This window comes from Lottia gigantea (genome assembly GCF_000327385.1).
Source record: "Lottia gigantea unplaced genomic scaffold LOTGIsca_4, whole genome shotgun sequence".
NCBI lineage: Eukaryota > Metazoa > Mollusca > Gastropoda > Lottiidae > Lottia > Lottia gigantea.
Window position 1 is genome coordinate 46,269 of NW_008709379.1, and position 22,124 is coordinate 68,392.

The following is a 22,124-nucleotide window of genomic DNA, read 5'->3' on the forward strand; positions in this document are numbered from 1 at the left end:
GATCATCTTGTACGGTAAGGGTACCAGGGAACTCATAATCCATTATATTTCATCTATAATATAAGCTTATACAGGTAAAAATGTTGCGAGCTTGGGTGGAAAAGAAATGCTACTTTTCTGCACCATGTGGACTAATGAAGACTGACGTGCTTGTGTGGTAAGTGTATATCTAATGGTTTAGGGTGGTAGAATATGACAGGTAATGGTCGAGGGCGGTAAGCGTATGGTATCTTATGATATAAGATGATTCTGTCTAATGATCCACGATGGTAACGGCATGGTGTCTAATGATCTAGGATGGTTAGGGGATGGTATCTAATAATCCAGGATGGTAAGGGTATGGTGTCTAATGATCTAGAGTGGTAAGAGTATGGTATCTAATGATCCACGATGGTAACGGCATGGTGTCTAGGGTGGTAAGAGTATGGTATCTAATGATCTAGGGTGGTAAGAGTATGGTATCTAATGATCCACGATGGTAACGGCATGGTGTCTAATAATCTAGGATGGTTAGGGGATGGTATCTAATAATCCAGGATGGTAAGGGTATGGTGTCTAATGATCTAGAGTGGTAAGAGTATGGTATCTAATGATCCACGATGGTAACGGCATGGTGTCTAATGATCTAGGGTGGTAAGAGTATGGTATCTAATGATCTAGGGTGGTAAGAGTATGGTATCTAATGATCTAGGGTGGTAAGAGTATGGTATCTAATGATCCAGGGTGGTAAGGGTATGGTTTCTAATAATCTAGGATGGTAAGGGTATGGTGTCTAATAATCCAGGATGGTAAGGGTATGGTGTCTAATGATCTAGAGTGGTAAGGGTATGGTATCTAATGATCTAGGGTGGTAAGGGTGTGGTATCTAGTGATCTAGAGTGGTAAGAGTATGGTATCTAATGATCTAGGGTGATAAGGCTGTGGTATCTTATTTTCAAGGGTGGTAAGGGTGTGGTATCTAATGATCTAGGGTGGTAAACGTCTCTCAAAAATAATATACCTTGTTGTCAGTTTCTCTGACTTCGACGTATATATTGCGGCGATGATAATTTCAAAATAAAACCTGAGGAAATGGTCTCATTTTTCTCTGCAGAAGGATATCCTGGTTCTGTGACTCAAACAGCACTTCAGAGGTTTATTGGTCTTACTTGGGGTGATGCCCCAAAGCCTGCATTCTGATCCGAGTCTCACACCTATTTTCAAACATTTACCAATGACTGCTTTCCGTAAAGATAAAGGTCTTTCTAATCATGTGGTTAGAAGCCGCAAAGTTACTGCCAAAACATCACACATCCGCTACGCGAATTTATACAATGTACACGGGTTTTTTTCTGTTTATACATCGATAAACTGAAAAAATGTCCAGGCCATTCCTTAAATGTTTCCGTGACCTACATCTTTTTAGTTTATTATCTCCCTTTGAAAAAAAATTTTCTTGTTCATCTTACTTAGCTGTATGTGCCATTTTTTGTCAGATTAGTGTTGTTCTTCGTAGAGATAGGACCTTTCTCTTTTGATTTTTGTTTTTTTGCCACATTTACTCTAAATGTACTGACTTGTATTGACTTTTTTACCAACTGTTTGCACGTTATCGTGCGATTTATTTTTTCTATATTAAGGAACAGAATTTCAATTTGCAGTCAAGAGAATTAATTTGAAAAAATATCGGATAAATATTTGATTATGTAATTCAGTTATTGCTGGACAGTAAGAGAGAACGATCCGGGGTGAGAATATACCCGGATGAACCAGAAATAGTGCGAAAATGTACAGGGGCGAATGGACTCATATTCGTCTCAAGGTGGTATCCCCACTCTTTGTTTAAAAAAAACTGGTACAAAAAATAATGTTTCTTGCAGAACTTAGGTCAATTGTGTAGACATAATTAAACAAAAAGGAATCTTGTCAAAGACCAGTTAAATTACTGTATTTCTTAAAATCTTGAAATTTATCTAAGTTTAGTTATTGTTAATCAGGGCACACGACACAGTTATTTTACTTTTAACGGCATCTGTTAGCAAAGACAAGCCCAGTATTAAAAAACAAAATAATTAAAAAAAAATTCACAAAGAGTGTTAAAGATTTGATAAATTAAAACTTATTAATCAATGAGTGTTGATATTTTAATTGTTAAATAAACTGATCAGGTAGGTAATTACAATCACACTCCATATTCCTGTGTTGTAAATAGCGTTACCATTGTTACCACCATTATCACCGTTACCAGCATTACAAGCAGGTGGAATCTGTTTCTCGTACACCGTAACAAACGTAGTTTGTGTATCGGGACATTCCGTTTTGAATGTTTCGTCATTTCTTAAACAATTTAAGCCGATCTGACGAGAACTAAAATGAAATAAAAGGAAAACAGTAAGACGAGAAGAATGATATTTACATCATACATCTAAAACAGGAGCCCTATTCCATAACGGTACACAAAGAGAGAGAGAGTAGGCAATCGTATTTTAATACTTCGTTTCCTGTCAGGGAATTCAGTAAGGCTAACGGCAATATTGCTCTCTACTTTAAGTCAGGAACCCCAAATTGACTTCATGCAAATTTAAATGAAAAATGGACGTGGCTATAATGAAGCATGTTTGGGACTAATTCGTAATTAGTTCACGCTTTATGGTCGAAATGGGAATAATTCAGGGGTGAATTGGGAAAGGACGATGTGGGAAGACACCGTTCCAATGACATTATGATATCCCCCACCCCCCACACACACACAATAAACAATTAGATAAATCTTACCGACAGAGATTATACTTGTACCCTTCATAGGTTATATTACCAGTAGAGGGAGTTGTTAGTCCATTTGGTTGATCAAAACACTCTTGCAATTCATTGCTGTCAGGATTTTTTTGAAATACATCGCATTCTGTATCAAATTTGTAACCGTCTGAAATAAAGCACCTCAATTTAGATATCCGTCACACTTTTCAGACCGAAAACTCGTTTGGTTCGAAAAAAGCTGTAGTGGAAATAAATCTGTAAACAAGACTTGTTTATCGCTGGGCTTGGTGTCGTTTGAGAAGGTGGAAATTCGTATGATATTCATATACAGACTATTCGTACTCTTCTAGACACCTAATATCACTTTTCATTATGAAATACTTCCTTATTATTGATATACTTCCCAATGTGAGAAATTCATTAGTTGCTACCTATGTTTTGTCAAAATGTTGTTTTGAATTTCGGGTTTCGTTTTTGGATTCGGATCGTTTATACTTGGTTTGTTTATTCATTGAGTATCTTGTATTCATAGAGTTAGGAATTAAACATTGAAGACGACGGTGAAACTGTACTGATATCGCTTTTTGGGTTCCTTGCATCTTCTTCACATTGATAAGAACTCAGTCTGATACTGTAAGATCATTAGTTTTAAATTCATGAGATTCGATTTAATTGTACCCTAACAAAAACAGCAAATCAAAGCTCTTGAATACACTTGCAGTCCTATTGTTCACAGTGTTTCTGTTGGGGACTCTGATTTGCTGTATTTGCTAGCATACAATCCAAACAAATCGCTGCAATTGCAAACTATCATGATGCATCCATTTCGTCATTTTAATCAAATTGACAGAAACTAAAATACAATACCAATAATCAGAGAGTCGACATATTGCGACCTACTACTAGCAAATTTATTGTCTCCATAGTAATCTAACAAGATTCTTAACAAAGGTAAGTTCGAAATATAACGTTTTTAAAACCAATCAAAGTGTGTCATGTATAGAACCCGGATGTTCGGATGTGTTAAAGATTCATTGTACCTGTCGAAACATCAGAAATATCATTCAGATCATGGCAAGAGTTAACATATTATATGGACTCACTCCACTAAAACATTTTATAGAAATGATAGTATTAGTCCAGGCTTTTGTTGGAAATCTTCTTGCTCTCGCCTTTTTTGGGGTTTTGCATGCCTATTTCGGGTAATTTTTGGTCTAGATTTGGAATATGATGTCTGAAATTGCATTATCTTTAAGATTTGGTGAGATGATGAGAGACTTAAAGGCGGAAGGATAATTCTAAAAATAGTCGATTTGTGCCAAACTCTAGCGGGTGAGTAAAACCGGTAGTAGTCTACTTTCAATTTTAGTAGCTCAAAATTTTCATGGTCATCATATATTGATTTTTTTAGGAGACATTAAGGATTGGTCAGGCTTTCATCCAACATATTGGAAAGCTTTCAACGAGATTTCTGGAAAAAGTTGTAGAAGGTTTAATTTCGTGTTTTAACATGAGAAGAGATGGCAAATGAATTAGTGGAGTGAGTCCTTTCTCATATGATATGTCTGCTACTAGCATTGACAGAAAAAACTACAAAGATGACTTTTACTTACCGGCCTCTCTTTCACAGAAATATTCAATGCCGGATTGTATACCAGAATTAGACGTGACCAGGCCTTGATATTCAGGATCATGACAGTTTATGTCAAATGTATTATGACATTCTGCCCATTTTATATACTCGGCTTTGTAATTTCTGTAAAAATGAACGGGTATAGTTATCTGAATATTTGCCATACCACCTCAATTTAAAATATACCATTCTATTGTTAATTATTCTTCGGGACAAAAACTATAATTGTTAACTGTTCAAATTTCAATGCTATTCCATACATTTGGACTGTGTAAGATAATGCAACGACATCAAAGGGATGGCGAATCTGTCTCTTTAATATTCCAAAAGGAGAACAGACAGAAGATGTACTTTTGGTATAATTCGTTTAACATGAAGGCACAATTCTTGATGGATTTTGACAAAACTTGGTGTGAGTGTATGTAATCACCCAAAGATGAACCCTAACGAAAATCAGAAAAATTTAAAAATATTATTGTCCCTGTTCTTAGAAACCCGTTCATGTTTTAGCCTGTAAACACTCCAGAAGGCCCAATTCTTGACAGATTTTGATAACTTTCACATCACTGGTTGTAGTGTCGTTCTTCGACTATCACTATCTCAAAAATTCTATTTAAATTTTACATGTTGTCTCAAAAGACAAACCTTAAAGGAATACTACCTCTTAGAATGGACATACAATTTAAAGTCTTAAACTTGGTCAATAAGAGTATATATTCATCAGTTGGACCATACGGCCCGCATGAAAGTTACGCTAGGGCTTTGCAACATATCACAGTAATGAATGACAGACACTTTTATACAGGAACTATCTTAATTTTGTCAGATAATCACGTGATTCTGATAATTCAAATATTAGAGACTGGTCGTTCAGGACTACAAGTGTTACAAAATCAATGAAAACAAAACATGCTATTATGTATTTAAACTGATAATGAATTCTATAATCAATAGTCATAATATAGCATTTAATTCATATGTAATCATTTAAACAACCGAAAACGATTGATTACATGATAGAATAGTGTACTGTTATTGTAAACCAGAGTCGCGAAGTGGCATCATGTGTATTACTCACTTGCAATAATTGCTGATTTCAGGATCCATAAAAAATGCAAGTGGATTTTCTTGAGGTGGAGAAACCCGGAAAGGCATTTTTACAGCGAGTTTGTTCATTCTGAGACTCTTCACTTAGACCACACTTTAATAAACTCCAATTTATATCAGCACTTACAGTCGAAACAAGCACCAATAAAACACTAACTGCATATAAATAAAACACCGTGCATTAGTACATGAATACATGCATTATGAATGATGTTATAGGTACTGTATAGTACCGGATGATTCTATTGTAAATAATCAAAGCCATGTAGCGTGGAATGAGGGAAATTTGGCTGGGGCAATCGCATTAGCCATCTTCGATTTCCAAATGTCGAGGGATCTTTAACGTACACAGTTTGTAGCACACGAGACCTCGGTTTATCCGAACAAGTATATAGACGCTCTCTCCGTGTCACCTACATCACTGGGAAACCGAAGGTTGTTTCTCGAACTGTGTCAGAATTGAAGCCCGAAACTTATATACTACATTTTAGATATAAGTTATAAGTTATAGTATTGAACAGCCGTCGATCTGTCCCACACTATGATATTTATTGGCAAGATTTCGTTCAGATCATAGAACTGTAATAGATGGAACGCTAACTGGTCACAAAAAAAGTTCTATAGTCGGATTAAGCATCCCAAAACAATGTGTTAAGCTATATGGCCGACATCTGCAAACACAGTATGCAAATATTAAGCTGCAGAGCAAAGCTAGAATATATTTATATAAATATAAATATTATAACTTACCTAACATGGCCGTAGATATTTTACAATTAGCCATTTCTTTTTTTATAATGTGCTTCACCAATCCTTATATACCGCCTAACGATTGCTCATTTTGTTTTAAGTACTTTCTCCCCCACCATAAATTTTGCAATAGATTACAACATTCGGCAATCATCGGAAATTTTTCGTAACGCTCAATCTGTCTCGGCAATGAACGGTTATTTGTCGAGTCTTGGGCGACACTCTTTACTTCCGGTATTTAGCAGTAATTTGTCAAGTGATAGTAATATTACGACGTAAATATAGTCCTTTAATTTAGATACTATGGGAGATATACCTGACACTTACTTAGTATTTAATACTATGTTGTGACTATTGCTTATCCAATTATACGTTTTATTATCAGTTTAAATACATATCTTACAGATGTTTTAATTTTATTAACTTGCTTGCTTAACTTTTAATTCTGAACAATAATCGAAAAACTCGTCGAAAATTCTACCGACAGTGCATTTGTCACGCTTAAACAAGGAGTGTCATTGCGTTTCAACGTGTGGCAATGCGGTGTATACAGTGCGTTACGTTTGCACATATGATCACAAAAGCTGCGTTCTGTGCTAAGCACTGAAAAGGCACACCATTCCACGACTTAAAGCATGTTACTATGGGGACAAAAATCGTCAGGTTGGCTTGCAGAAAACAATTGAGCATCATGAGACTTGTTTTAAACTGTTTTACACCTTTGTATCTTAAAGTGATACTACGTCTTAGAATGAACATAAAATATAATTCTGAAGAATGGTCAATGTGAGTATATAATCATCAGTGAACTTATCTGGTGTCATAAAGTTACAACAGAATTCATGTAAAATCTAGAAAATTGGAAAATTCATAAAACTAATCATAATATTCAGTGTTTTTCAATAGTCAATTGCATTTTTATTAAGTATTTTAGATTTGTCGGATTATATAAGGATCCTGTTATGTTATTTATGACACCAGGTATATCTACTGATGAATATAGGCTCTTATTGACCAAGTTTGAATTTTTTTAATTAAGACGTAGTATCCCTTTAAAACAAAAGAAGTACACAATCTCACCTGGAAGGTTGGTTGCTCATAAATATTGACGTCGTTTAATGCTTATAGGATTCCCCTTTTGGTAGCCTAGATCGTACACTGTAAACTTGTACAGGGTCTCTTTAAGACAAGATATGACAGCTTTTATTTATTATACTCTAGTGTATTTCAACAAACATTAAATATTTCAAGGGGTCTGTCTAACTGCTTTTCGATTTCTATTGAATAATTTATTTATAGTCGATTTGAGATTCTTATGTTCTTCCGGGTACGATAAGGGAACTAGGGAACATTCAAACAGACTAAGCCACGACTTTCCCTTAGTTATAAAGGGATTATAAAAAGAGGTTTTCTAGCCTTTTTATGTGTATCGAGGAACTTTGACTTCTATTTGGGACACACTAATTCATCATCCGATGCCTGTGGTTCCTGCAATTCCAGAAAGAGTTAACCGAAAATGACGATTGAATGACGACCAACTTAGATCATTAGACACCAAGCCCTAACCACCTTAATCATAGGATGCCATAAACTTACTACCCTAGATCATTCGACACCATACCCTTACCACCCTAGATCATTAGACACCATACCCTTACCATCCTAGATCATTAGACACCATACCCTTACCATCCTAGATCATTAGACACCATGCACTTACCACTCTAGATCATTAGATACCATACCCTTACCACCCTAAATCATTAGATACCATACCCTTACCACCTTAGATCATTAGACACCATACCCTTACCACCCTGGATCATTAGACACCATACCCTTACCACCCTATATCATTAGACACCATACCCTTACCACTCTATATCATTAGACACTATACCCTTACCATCCTAAATCATTAGATACCATACCCTTACCACCCTAAATCATTCGATACCATACCCTTACCATCCTAAATCATTAGATACCATACCCTTACCACCCTAAATCATTCGATACCATACCCTTACCATCCTAGATCATTAAACACCATACCCTTACCACCCTAGATCATAAGACACCATGCCCTTACCACTCTAGATCATTAGACACCATACACTTACCACCCTAGATCATTAGACACCATACCCTTACCACTCGAGATCATTAGACACCATACCCTTACCATCCTAGATCATTAGACACTATACCCTTACCACCCTAGATCATTAGACACCATACCCTTACCACCCTAGATCATTAGACACCATACCCTTACCATCCTAGATCATTAGACACCATGCCCTCACCACTCTAGATCATTAGATACCATACCCTTACCACCCTAAATCATTAGATACCATACCCTTACCACCTTAGATCATTAGACACCAAACCCTTACCACCCTGGATCATTAGACACCATACCCTTACCACCCTATATCATTAGACACCATACCCTTACCACTCTATATCATTAGACACTATACCCTTACCATCCTAAATCATTAGATACCATACCTCGATACCATCCCCTCTCCACCCTGGATCATTAGATACCATACCCTTACCACCCTAGATCATTAGACACTATACCCTTACCACCCTAGATCATTAGACACTATACCCTTACCACCCTAGATCATGTACGCTCTTGGCTACAAAAATGAAAATCCACGGTGAAAGAAGCATTGTCCAGATTAACACAAACATTGTGTAACCCCAGCTTGCCAGTGTATCCCCACCGGAACCTGATTTCTTTGTCTTCCCAGTATTTGCAATTTAATGCAAAATTTGTATGAAAGAATATTCAGATGACTTTACCCGTTCATTTTTACAGAAATTACAAAGCCGAGTATATAAAATGGGCACAATGTCATAATGCATTTCCAACCTGAACACCAAGAATTGACCATATCTCATTCTAGTCTGCAGTTTTCCATTGATTGTGAAAGAGACGCCGGTAAGTGAAAATCCATCGTATAACGAATACGGGGTTTGACATTTGATATTCGTGGGCGTGGAAATGAGATTGGTGCTATTTAAACCTGACTAATCAGAACGGTAGAACGGATATGAGGAAATGTAAACAAAACAAAACTTTGAGGATATAAGATATCTATATATTCCAAAGTATAGTTTGATTTTCTCTCGAAAATCTTACTCAATTCTGTACCATCCATATTAATGGCACGCTGCTTTCGTTTTGTTCACGTTCGCAAACAGAGCGTCATAATGAGTGATTTGTTTTGAACAGCTGAAATTTTACTACCGAGACAGTATGGGTAATTTCGATTGGACAATATTTATCACATGTATTAACATGGTCTTGGGGAAGTATGACGAATGAGGGCGTGGTTTTGACACGATGGATCATAGTAGTTAAATTTGTTTCTATCGGTTTAATTTGTAGGAAAAATGCCTTGATATCCGACATTTTTACTTGTATCATGGAAGTTTGTAAATGCAGCGATTTAATATGATTGTACGCCAGAGAATACAGTTAATCAGCGCCTACGACTGAAGGTTTGTAAAAATTATGACTAAAGTGTAATCGACGGATATGATTTGCTGAATTTGCAACGTACAATCCGATCCAATCGTTGCATTTACAATCTAAGGTTTGTTCTTAATATAACTAAACATTGTGCAGATGCAAGGAACCAAATAAGCATAAATAGTTCAGTTTAACTGACCCCTTCATGGTTTATTTTCTTACTCTACGAATACATTACTCTCATTCACACCATACAAATTCCCCATGTAGGTCTTACGAGTCTTATAATCTTTGTAAGACACAAAGAAGCAGGAAGGTAAACATTAAGAACACAAGTAATATGGATATACTACTTCTAGTTTTATTACATACTAAGTTTCGTAACACATACAGGTAACATTAAGAACACAAATTATATAGATATATTACTTCTAGGTTTATTACATACTACTTTTCGAAACACATACAGGTAACGTCATCAAGTAAAATGTGTTGTTTGGTTGTTAATCATTTTACTTGATAACGTTACCTGTATGTGTTTTGAAACGTAGTATGTCTATTCTGTTCTAACTTTAAAGGGACAGCTGCGCCATTTTAAGGGGTTAATTTTAGTCTAAATTTAGTTAGAATATATGTAAATAGTATTCAAAAAAGTCTTTAAAAGTGCTAGAAATGTACGAAAATCGCTTAATTCCTTTAAAAATACTTCAAACTACGAATTTTACTCACTATGTCTACATATTATGTCTTTTCTAGATATCACAGAGTATCTTAAATTGACGAGTCGTCATTTTAACATTCAATATCGGATATTTCTGGACACACATTGATTAAAGTCACAAATTTCGACAGTGAGCTTTGAACACTTTTACAGATTTGCTAAGCTGAAAAATTCCCGTTTCTGAGACTAAATGTATGATTGGTCAAAAAATGGCCCACCTGTCTATTTAAGTAAACGCTTCTAATTTCGCTTTCTTTCAATTGAAATGTTACTTCATAACCAAACATTTTGTGTATATACGCTAGTATATAATTTATAATTTTCTATAATTTATTGTTACCGTGCACATTAATTTTTATATTTTGGAAAGGGGGTGTATAGGCCAATCTAATTCATAAATACGTGTGAATAAAATACAATTTAACGTCCTTCTTATGATAGTCTGTTTGTATGTTCCCTAGTTCCCTTATCTTACCCGGATGAATATAAGAATCTCAAATCAACTATAAATAAATTATTCAATAGAAATTGAAAAGCAGACAGAAAGAACCCTTGAAATATTTTACATTGGTTGCAATATACTAGAATATAATAAATAAAAGCTGTCATATCTTGTCTTAAAGAGACGGTTAAGTTTCACAATATAAGATACTATGGTGACGACACCCCATTGATCTAGCGGGAATTTATATCTCATTAAATCCCTTTCATTTAAACTCCTAGAGATATTAAATATAAAACCCCAGAGATTTCAGATACACCACACTGGACAAAATCCCTCGTCTAATCATAGCTTTAATTTGTTCCTATTTCCTTTCAAGTATTTACAATATTTTCTAAAATGTATAGTAAGGAAATGGGACTTAAAATCAGAGTCACGCGGGCAATCGTGAGTCATGTGGTATACAAAGAGTACAGTTTAAAATTATTATAATATCTTCATCTTATTGTAATGGCTAACTGTAATATATCTTATGCTATGTTAGGTAGGTAGGCATTAATATTTAATTTTAAGCAGGCTTCGGTCATATTCTCATCTTTTTGCAAATGTTGTTTGCAGATGTCGGCCACTGGATAGTTTCTCCAACTCCAAATAACCTAACTACATGTACATACTATAATGTGACAATATTTATACTTATACCTTATGTCTAAAATGCAGAACTCAAGGCTCAGGCTTCATACCCAACATATGTTAAGACACTACCGTCAGATTTTGCAATAAAGTGTGTCTCTTTCAATGGTGCAGGTCGGAGGTGCTGATCAGTGATATGGAAAAGCGTGATGGATATATTACCTGTACTGAGGCCCAATGTGCTACAGGCTGTGCACGTGTAAGATGCATTTGGTCGTTAGAGATTATGGCGTTGATTATCTTCTATAGCCCTATTATAAGGTGCAGAAAAGTAGATCGGAAAACTCCGATCATTTCATTTTTTAACGCACGACGTGAAGATATAACATTCTATGTTATTTGTTTTAAGTTTGTATGTTAGTGGTGTTAGTTTCGACTGTTAATGCTGATATAGATTCAGATTACCTAGATTGTATGTTTAGTCAAGAGACTAAAAATGAACAAACTCGCTGTGCAGACGCCTTTCCGGGTCCTTCACCTCAATCCCGCCCATCTTCATTTATTTACGATTCTGAAATCATTAATAATTGCAGGTGGGTCACACATCTTTTGTATATTTTTATATTTGTGGGGGAGGGTGTACTTTGAGTGGAGGTTAATTTGATAGTACAAATTGCCTTAAAGACAATACAATCGAGCAACGATTATGTTGTGTAGTTGACAAATGCACTAGACAGGTCTGGGTCCGACGTTTTACAAGTACACTTTTAGGTTTAGATGTTACTTGACCCTGCGGCGTTTTGTTTTTTCATACTCTCTTTTCTTGCAGAAAGTTTAAAGACGAGTATATAAAATGGGCAATCTGTTATAATTCAGTTGAAATTAACTGTTACAAACCTGAACTCGAAGACCTGGCCATATCTAATTCTGGTACACAATCCGCCATTGAATATTTCTGTGAAAGAGACGCCGGTAAGTAAAATACAGCGATTTGATTGGATTGTACGTCAGCCAATCAGAGTTGTTAACATTATGGCATTGTGTTCTCAGGCCTCTGATTGGTTGTATTCGCTAGCACACAATCCAATCAAATCGCTTCATTTCCAAACTACCATGACACAAGAATGTTATTATTGAAGTTAAAGTATAAGCACGAAACTCGTAATAGCTTGATGCTGATAGTCACGTAATCATACATTTTGATATATCGAGAGGGGAAGAAAAATTGGTAACACTTTTCATTTCAAGATTTTTCAAAACGGATCAAAGGTTAAGATCATAACATTTAGACTGAACCATTTTGAAATAACAGCCTTTTGAAATTACCTGTCAAAAATATAATACCAAAGTAAATATTGTAATTTCCTCTCTTTCATTGAACCAATGACCAATGAGAACGACATTTTCAGCAAAAATACTTTACGAGAAATCCAAAATTGAAAAGTGTTATCATTTTTTTCTTGCAACCCAATATGACAGACATTTTAGTCTGGATGCACAAGTCTTGTTTTAATAGTTCTGCCACCATTTAGCATCTCAACAAGGAATGTTGTCTAATATGTCCGTCTAATACCTTGACATTAGACAAATTCAGCGACTACAGCCAATCAGAGCCCTCGATACAAGTTCTGCAATCAATTTGACTGCGTGGGTATTCGAGGGATCTATTTGCTGTATTTGCAAGCGTACAATCCAATCGAATCGCTGCGTTTACGAACTTCTGTGATACAAGACAAATGCCCGATGTTGTGAAGGTAAAAAGGAGTCCCTAATAGGCAAAAACAAGACAGTTCCACTATACCCTACCTGTTTAATTTCTTACTCTATGAATGCAAACTACAGACCTCGTTCACACCATACGAGTTGTTGCAACCTTCCCAAAGAAAACACAACAGCATAACGACTTTTGTACCTAATTTCCAATCCTGCAATTTTCGAACTAAGCGTGAAGATTTCATCCATTGAATTGAATTTCTTTATTTCAGAAGGTCACACGTTTGATAGAGGATGCGAAGGATTTCGCAACAACTCTGAATTAGAAGAGTGTACTAAACTAGATGAGCTAACAACTCCATCTACTGGTGATATAACCTATGAAGGGTACAAGTATAATCTCTGTCGGTAAGTATTCTATAGGGGAGGGGGAGTAAAATCTGTGCTGGAATGATCTTCAATAATAAATATTCTTAATGTCTTTGGAACATTTAATCACATCGAAATTACCATCTTCACAATATCAAACTATTACCAACTTCATCGGATACCTTGACGGCAATAGGAAACATCCCGATAAGCTAGTTAGCAGTGACACAATAGTTGTAAAAACTATTACACTCAAATGCAATAGTATTCCACTGATACTGATGATGTATTTGCTTTGAAGCCAGAGAAATAAACTGTCTAAATTACTTGCTCGAAACATTTTATAATTGTTTTAAAGCATCCACATATGTCACAATCTTATTTTTTCTATTACTCCTTGACCGATTGCATTACCCCCTTCCCCTATAAATCCTTACTATTTCGTGATTGTTCACTAAGCTTCATAGTTCTTTCTTAACTACATTTGTAGGCCTATTTGTTTTCCTTGTTTTGTTCTAGTACTCTTCAAGTTAACTTAAATTGTTTAAGAAATGACGAAATACTCAAAACGAAATGCCCTGATACACAAACTACGTATGCTAAAGTGAACGAGAAACAGATTCCACCTGCTTGTGATGCTGGTAACGGTGATAATGGTGATAATGGTGATAACGGTGATAATGGTGGTAACAATGGTAAAGGTATTTACAACACAGGAATATGGAGTGTGATTGTAATTACGTTCCTGATCAGTTTATTTAACAATTAAAATAATGCAAATATTTATACAATTGATGTATTGAGCACTAAAGAAAAACTTTATTATTGAAATTACAATAACAACAGTGCTTGATTTATAATGTTGTTAATTTAATAAATCTTTAAACGTATGTATTTGCTGTTCTCATGTCTGATACTAAAATGTTTGAACCTATCGTGATAATAAAATGTCTATATCACTATACACCATGTCCTTATCGCCCATATCTTTATATACCATATCATTACTACCCTAGATCTTTAAGCCTGCCGCAGAGGAACTAACTGAGCTTCCTGCCCCAAGAGGTTGGGGGCTGAGTTGTTTCACCCATGTGCTCTGAATTTTGTAATGTAATGAGAAGGTTGCTCAACTGACAGCCTCGCGAGACAGGCAGCTCAGCTAGTTCCTCTTGTCTGCGGTAGACCCCAAACCTTTACCACTCTAGATCATAAAATACTTTGAATGTCATCTCACAAGAGTGTTTTATCTGGTTTATGTCGGGACTGAGTAAGGGCCAAGGTATTACTCTTATTTATGCTATTGGACGAATATAGCAGTGCGAAGATGGGCACTGGAAGGTGTAGTTACAACGTTGGGGTAAAACATGGGGGCGGAGAACCTGGTTGATATAACGAGCAGCTCTGACTCCATGGTCTTTACCTGTATAAAAATTCTGGCAGACTATAGGTTCAATTTTCTGATGCCGGTTGCATCCTGTACCATAATAAATGGTACTCACCATGGATCTTCTTCAAACACACATTGTTCTGTAAAATGTCTTCGCTCCACTTACACTGTCATCTGCGATGGAAATCCGGTACCGACCCTCATCTGAGACAACGTGGGTTTTCCACTGCTGATGCTACCCATTTTGTAGCTGATTGGCCTACATAATACCTTGCGGACGTTAATGAGGAATGGGCTCTGTACCCCTTACACAGACAGGTTCTGGAAGGAGGTCGGACGAGTTGTCCGTGCAACTGTAGTGAATCTGCGTCGATGGCCATTACTGCTGATTTGAATCCGAATTATTCAAATGGTTCTTATACTACAGAAGCATTGGCAATGACTTGTGTACGTTGTCCGGCATTTAATTGCTCGATGGCTTGTTCGCGTTGTTGGGAGGTTAGAAGTGCCGTGATTGGTGTCGTCATAAAGCAACTGAATTCTCAGTAGGTGTCAGGTGTTTTTTTTTAAACAGAACTCGATTTCGATTTTCCTGTGCATCAGTGGCAACTTGCTCTCACGGGCATCTCAAGGTTCACAACGGTTGCACCGAACGCAACCGGTATTATCAGTTGGATGTCATAAAACATATTTATGATGAAAATATCAATTATGATCATGCACTATTATGCTCCAATAATCCAAAAAATGTTCAGTATACAAAGGTTTTAAGAATTGGCCTCGAAATTGTTTATTCAGATCTCACCGTTATATTTTTTTTTTCACAAATCTTAGGTCATATAACTGATAAAAATATGATAATGTAGCAATTTAATTCCATGTATTGCTTTCAAATCATCAAATAAAACAAAGCGGTGATTTCCCGGGAATTTGGAAATTCGTCCTGGTGACTTTATGAACACTGTGTTGTTTAAGAAGATAACGTATCAATGATGATAATAAAGAAAAGTTTTTTGACTAAATAAAAGATATCATATCAACACTTTGAACGTGTTGAGTCAGATCTTAAAATCAAAGTTGGCAATCGTGAGTCACACAGTATACAAGGAGTGGAGGAGCAACGTACAGTTTAAATTATTATAACATCTTCATCTTATTGTAATGCCTAACTGTAATATATCTTATGCTATGTTAGGTAGGTTATAGCATAATTATTCTCTCAACGGTACGCAGACTCTGTTATAGCATTTATTCTCTGTTTCGCAACTGTACTATGTTCATACTTTATTTGCAGATATCGACCAATTAGCTTAACGCACTATTTTTCGATAGTTGCCACTTACATTTTTCTAATATTTCCCAGAGAGTGGGTTAGTAGGATGGTACTATCATAAAATGAACATGGCATGAAGAATAATTCTATTAATTTGTTTCCAGTTTGTATTTTAGTGGTGTTGGTATCGACAGTGGATGCTGATATACTACCGTATGTGACACAGTGTGAACATTCTCAAGAGTATGTGAATAATCGAAGTCAATGTGATGACGCCTTTGAAGGTCCTACACCTGTCGGCGTCGTTGATTTTATTGTCGATTCTAACATCTATAACTATTGCAGGTTAGTTATACACCTGATGCCAACTGATTTTGTACAAAATGTCGACAAAGAATATAATTTAGCAACGACTCTGTTGCACATTCTAATACGCACATACGCACAACCATTCTATTTATTTACACAGGTAGTCTAAGTGGTAATTAATATACAGGTAGTTTAAGTGGTAATAAATATACAGGTATTACCCTTAATTACCCTCGCCTCAATTCTAAATCTGACACGGATAGCTTTTACTTTAAAGAGTAAGTATTTTTAATATATATCCACACGACACATATGAGCCAGTATTTTTTTTCCGTTTTGCAGAAACAAAGCCGACGTTTTAAAATGGGCTGAATGTGCTAAGTGGAGATTAATATACAGGTAGTCTAAGTGGTATATAATATACAGGTAGTCTAAGTGGAGATTAATATACAGGTAGTTTGAGTGGTATATAATATACAGGTAGTTTAAGTGGAGATTAATATACAGGTAGTTTGAGTGGTATATAATATACAGGTAGTTTAAGTGGTATATAATATACAGGTAGTCTAAGTGGTATATAATATACAGGTAGTCTAAGTGGTAGTAAATATACAGGTAGTCTAAGTGGTGATTAATATACAGGTAGTTTGAGTGGTATATAATATACAGGTAGTCTAAGTGGTATATAATCTACAGGTAGTCTAAGTGGAGATTAATATACAGGTAGTTTGAGTAATTAATATACAGGTAGTCTAAGTGGTAATAAATATACAGGTAAGTCTAAGTGGTAATTAATATACAGGTAGTTTGAGTAATTAATATACTGGTAGTCTAAGTGGTATATAATATACAGGTAGTTTAAGTGGTATATAATATACAGGTAGTTTATGTGGTAATTAATATACAGGTAGTCTAAGTGGTAATTAATATACAATTAGTTTGAGTAATTAATATACAGGTAGTTTGAGTGGTATATAATATACAGGTAGTCTAAGTGGTAATAAATATACAGGTAGTTTAAGTGGAGATTAATATACAGGTAGTCTAAGTGGTAGTAAATATACAGGTAGTCTAAGTGGTGATTAATATACAGGTAGTTTGAGTGGTATATAATATACAGGTAGTTTAAGCGGTAATAAATATACAGGTAGTCTAAGCGGTAATAAATATACAGGTAGTTTGAGTAATTAATATACAGGTAGTTTGAGTGGTAATTAATATACAGGTAGTCTAAGTGGTAATTAATATACAGGTAGTCTAAGTGGTGATTAATATACAGGTAGTTTGAGTAATTAATATACAGGTAGTCTAAGTGGTAATTAATATACAGGTAGTCTAAGTGGTGATTAATATACAGGTAGTTTGAGTAATTAATATACAGGTAGTCTAAGTGGTAATTAATATAGAGGTAGTTTGAGTAATTAATATACAGGTAGTCTAAGTTGGAATTAATATAGAGGTAGTTTGAGTAATTAATATACAGGTAGTCTAAGTGGTAATTAATATACAGGTAGTCTAAGTGGTAATTAATATAGAGGTAGTTTGAGTAATTAATATACAGGTAGTCTAAGTGGTAATTAATATAGAGGTAATTTGAGTAATTAATATACAGGTAGTTTGAGTGGTATATAATATACAGGTAGTCTAAGTGGTATATAATCTACAGGTAGTCTAAGTGGAGATTAATATACAGGTAGTTTGAGTAATTAATATACAGGTAGTTTAAGTGGTAATTAATATAGAGGTAGTTTGAGTAATTAATATACAGGTAGTCTAAGTGGTAATTAATATAGAGGTAGTTTAAGCGGTAATAAATATACAGGTATTACCCTTAATTACCCTCGCCTCAATTCTAAATCTGACACGGATAGCTTTTACTTTAAAGAGTAAGTATTTTTAATATATATCCACACGACACATATGAGCCAGTATTTTTTTTCCGTTTTGCAGAAACAAAGCCGACGTTTTAAAATGGGCTGAATGTGCTAATTCAGTTGAAATTAATTGTTACAAACCTGAACACCAAGACCTGGCCAGGTCTAATTCTGGTGTACGATCCGCCATTGAATATTTCTGTGAAAGAGAGGCCAGTAAGTGAAAGTAGTTTTTTTCCTTTAATGCTAGTAGTAAAATATGTTAACTCTTGTTTGTATTTCTGATGTGTAAAAAATATAAAGGCAATACATATTTTAAGTAAATAAAAACACTAACGAAAAGAAAAATAATAAAAAAAAGATAAAACGGCAAAGCAAAAACGTACATAATAGACACTAACGTTTTCGACATGACGATCTTCTGCAGATGAATTTCTTTGAGATTTACTAATGGATAACGAAATTGATATTTTCCATACTTTTATAAAATATTTCGTTTTAACGAAATAGTTAATTTGTTTAAACGAAATAATATCATATATTTCGTTAAAACGAATTAATTATTTTATTAAAACGAAAAAAAATACTTGATAGTATTTCGTTTAAACGAATTAAAAATGTATTTCGTTATTTCGTTTAAACGAATTATTTATTTCGTTTAAACGAAATAGTGATTTCGTTTAAAATATTTTATAAAAGTACGGAAAATTGCGCCTCAGGGGCTCCGTAATATTCTTTATTTCAGAAGGATATATATTTAATGCAAACTGTTTAAATAATGCTGACACAACTGAATTACAAATGTGTTTAAGTCAACAATATGAGCTAACGACTTCCTCTGGTAAAATAACATATGGAGGTTTAAAGTACAATATCTGTCGGTAAGTTTTGTCTTATACAAAACTTTTTTTTGAACAAAATCACCCTGTTTGTATACCAATACTTGTTAAAGGGATAGTAATTTTTTTTAGAAACCTGTGTGCAATCCCTTTAAGACTGACTGTGAAGATTTCTATACTCATACCTCATTTCTAATTAAATCACACAATCAGAGGATGGTACCACATTTCTTATTTTAATTTGGAAAAAAATGTACTTATATCAAATTGCAGAAAGCTTGCGAGTTCTAGTTGTAAATCGATACCCCAAAGACATATGGAGATATAAACTAAATACATGCTTAATAATTCATTTGTAACTTATCATTACAGTTAAAATTAAAAAGTCGATATTTTAGACTGAGACATTTAGCACCCGAAATGCCCAAAATCCTAGTCATCGAAGTTAAATACTGCGGAATATTTACTGTCATTTATAATTTCAGTCTCTTTAGACTAATTTAGTGACATTGACCTAATTTAACATGTCATTGTTACCATGCCTTGGATCATGGCGGTGAGACGAATCGAACGTACTTAGTCTGACAATTTTGTTAATAGGACCGTATCTCTGAGAATTGTTTTGGTCCCGAAATTACCCTATCATTTTTGGGGGTCGATTGGCCCGTTTTATTTGGTCGTCCGAGAATCCCTTGAAGGTCCCCTTGTCTCGCCCATAATCTGGAGATTTCGATTAAATCGCCCGAAAACTGTTAACCGTCGCCTTCATGCGGCTGCCTGTTGCTAAATTAAAAATAAAAGTAGATAATAAAGGTTTTCTTCTAATTTCTATTGAACTGACAGGGGTATAATGGTGCGGGCACACGAGGTGACAATTATCAAACTTGTTTGATATTATAAATCATATTGGAAACGCGAGATTTTCTCAAGTGTGGAAAAAAATCGCCGACCATGACCGTTCGTGTTCCCGCACCTTTAGTTATCTGTAAAACGCAACGCATTTAATTTCAATATTTTGCTTTTTATGTGTTTTACTTATGATTCCAGCCGTCAACAGATCATTATAGATTGTTATCGAAATGACCACACATTTAACAGTGTCTGCCCTGGTACACCTGTTATGTATGCTACAGTTTTGAAAAAACTATTACCTCCTGCTTGTGATGCTGGTAACAATGGTAACGGTATTTACAACACAGGAATATGGAGTGTGATTGTAATTACCTACCTGATCAGTTTATTTAACTATTAAAATATCAACACTCATTGATTTATATTGTTTTAATTTATTCGATCTTTTAGGATGATTTTCCATATATTTTAGTGTCAAATTGAAGAAACTATTTGATAAATTGTTGTTTCTAGTGAATTCTAGTTTCACGTATTCTTAATCATATCATTATGTTCTTATTGCATATGATTAAGAGTTTTAACTAACCATAAACAAACAAAAAAAACTTTATGACTTTTCTCGATCGGTCACTCATTGGAATTCTGCTGGTAATTATCTTCTAATTAGCTAATTAGGAATTAATTACGGACAAGTGATACAAACTGGCAATTAGAACACCTCTATTTGCTATTTATATAAGTATTAGCATTTTGATTTTTTGTTATATTTAATAATGTTTAATTTTAAACTCTTTTTGTCCAAGTGTTCTTATAAAATTCCATACAAGCAAGACAATTCCGTTAATCAAAATCTCATCCAAAGTATGGCAAAATCAAGAGTAAAAATATTATAGTACCATCACGTATTTCGAAAAGAGTAAGCATGGTCTGCTTCGCGCGCGACACCCGCCTCTATCTAGGTCAACATCATGAGATACAATCAGATCAATTTGCCTGAACAATCAAATCAGCCAAGATGCAAGAGACAGATTTGTAAGATTTGTCCAGGAATTCGCTATAACGACCATAAAATTTCCTTACTGAAGTCTATGTTTTATACTAGGTTTGCTTTGTTAACAGATTATTCTGAATGGTACAAAAGCTGTGTCCTTTTTTACAAAGTCTCAAAATGCACAATGTTAAGACAAATAGTAATGCGATCCGATGATGGTTTAAGAACATTATAAATAGTGAAGTTTTAATGTTCGATCCGATCAGTCCACATCTAAATTTTTCCTCATAACGATTGTCTATTCAAAAAAACATGTAATGATATTGGTACTTTGAATTTAGCTCCACTATGTCTTTACTAAGTACTAAGTATTTTGACTGATGTGACTGTCGAGGGAAGCAGTGGCGGCGCTAGCCTCCCGAGACTGAGGATGCAAATAGGGGGCATACTGGCTTAATTCAACTTTCAAAGTCAAAATTCACAATGCGCCAAATCCAAATTACACTTTCGTCCCCTTTTTTATTAGCTTTTATTATTAATATAATCATTTCAGTCAGGGTCTAACGACAGGCCTCTTAGACGTTCGTTAAATTAACCTTTTGACCTAACTCGATGAAGTCTACCTTAACCAATCAAGTGTTGCTGATATGTTCCTGATACTAGGAATAGAAGACCTAATTAAATTTTCCTAATGAAAATGGGTATGAAATGAAAGCCTGCAAGTTTGAAAAATTTTATTATCTAGATATTTGAAATTTAAAAGCAAGGGAAAAAAATATAAAAATATATATGTTTTGTGTCAACTATTCGGTTAAAGTTAATAGGTAGAATTAATCACAATGGGTAAATAAAAAAATAAACAATATTCAACTTAAATTGAAGAGAATGTCTATGAAGATTCAAGGGGAGAAAAAGAAAATTTTTATATTGACGTAGTGGGAAGGGGGGTGATTTTGGATAAGAAAGAAAATTGTTAAAGTGATACTACGTCTTAGAATA

General features: G+C 34.7%; 2 protein-coding genes across 2 annotated transcripts; one reads left to right on the forward strand and one right to left on the reverse strand.

The window, feature by feature from the left end:
* Positions 1-2,075: 2,075 nt before the first annotated feature.
* Positions 2,076-5,627, reverse strand: LOTGIDRAFT_228695 (hypothetical protein). Its single transcript, XM_009059577.1, has 4 exons — positions 5,448-5,627; positions 4,350-4,492; positions 2,755-2,902; positions 2,076-2,346 (listed from the first exon to the last, which is right to left on the reverse strand). The coding sequence occupies exons 1-4, from the start codon at positions 5,543-5,545 to the stop codon at positions 2,124-2,126; spliced, it is 612 nt and encodes a 203-aa protein (XP_009057825.1). The 5' UTR covers positions 5,546-5,627; the 3' UTR covers positions 2,076-2,123.
* Positions 5,628-11,389: 5,762 nt separating this feature from the next.
* On the forward strand, positions 11,390-20,551 carry LOTGIDRAFT_228696 (hypothetical protein). Its single transcript, XM_009059578.1, has 9 exons — positions 11,390-11,429; positions 11,928-12,111; positions 12,348-12,490; positions 13,504-13,639; positions 14,120-14,301; positions 16,425-16,605; positions 18,520-18,659; positions 19,189-19,324; positions 20,330-20,551. The coding sequence occupies exons 1-9, from the start codon at positions 11,396-11,398 to the stop codon at positions 20,532-20,534; spliced, it is 1,341 nt and encodes a 446-aa protein (XP_009057826.1). The 5' UTR covers positions 11,390-11,395; the 3' UTR covers positions 20,535-20,551.
* The last annotated feature ends 1,573 nt before the right edge of the window (positions 20,552-22,124 follow it).

What these genes read in the sequence shown, in the direction of transcription:
- LOTGIDRAFT_228695 (XM_009059577.1), bottom strand. Translation starts at nt 5,545, where the DNA reads ATGAACAAACTCGCTGTAAAAATGCCTTTCCGGGTTTCTCCACCTCAA. An exon ending in GAAATCAGCAATTATTGCAA is followed by an intron (nt 4,493 to 5,447) that starts GTGAGTAATACA and finishes TCATTTTTACAG; the next exon opens with AAATTACAAAGCCGAGTATA. An exon ending in TTTCTGTGAAAGAGAGGCCG is followed by an intron (nt 2,903 to 4,349) that starts GTAAGTAAAAGT and finishes GCTTTATTTCAG; the next exon opens with ACGGTTACAAATTTGATACA.
- LOTGIDRAFT_228696 (XM_009059578.1), top strand. Translation starts at nt 11,396, where the DNA reads ATGGCTAACTGTAATATATCTTATGCTATGTTAG. An exon ending in AACATCTATAACTATTGCAG is followed by an intron (nt 16,606 to 18,519) that starts GTTAGTTATACA and finishes TCCGTTTTGCAG; the next exon opens with AAACAAAGCCGACGTTTTAA. An exon ending in TTAAAGTACAATATCTGTCG is followed by an intron (nt 19,325 to 20,329) that starts GTAAGTTTTGTC and finishes TTATGATTCCAG; the next exon opens with CCGTCAACAGATCATTATAG.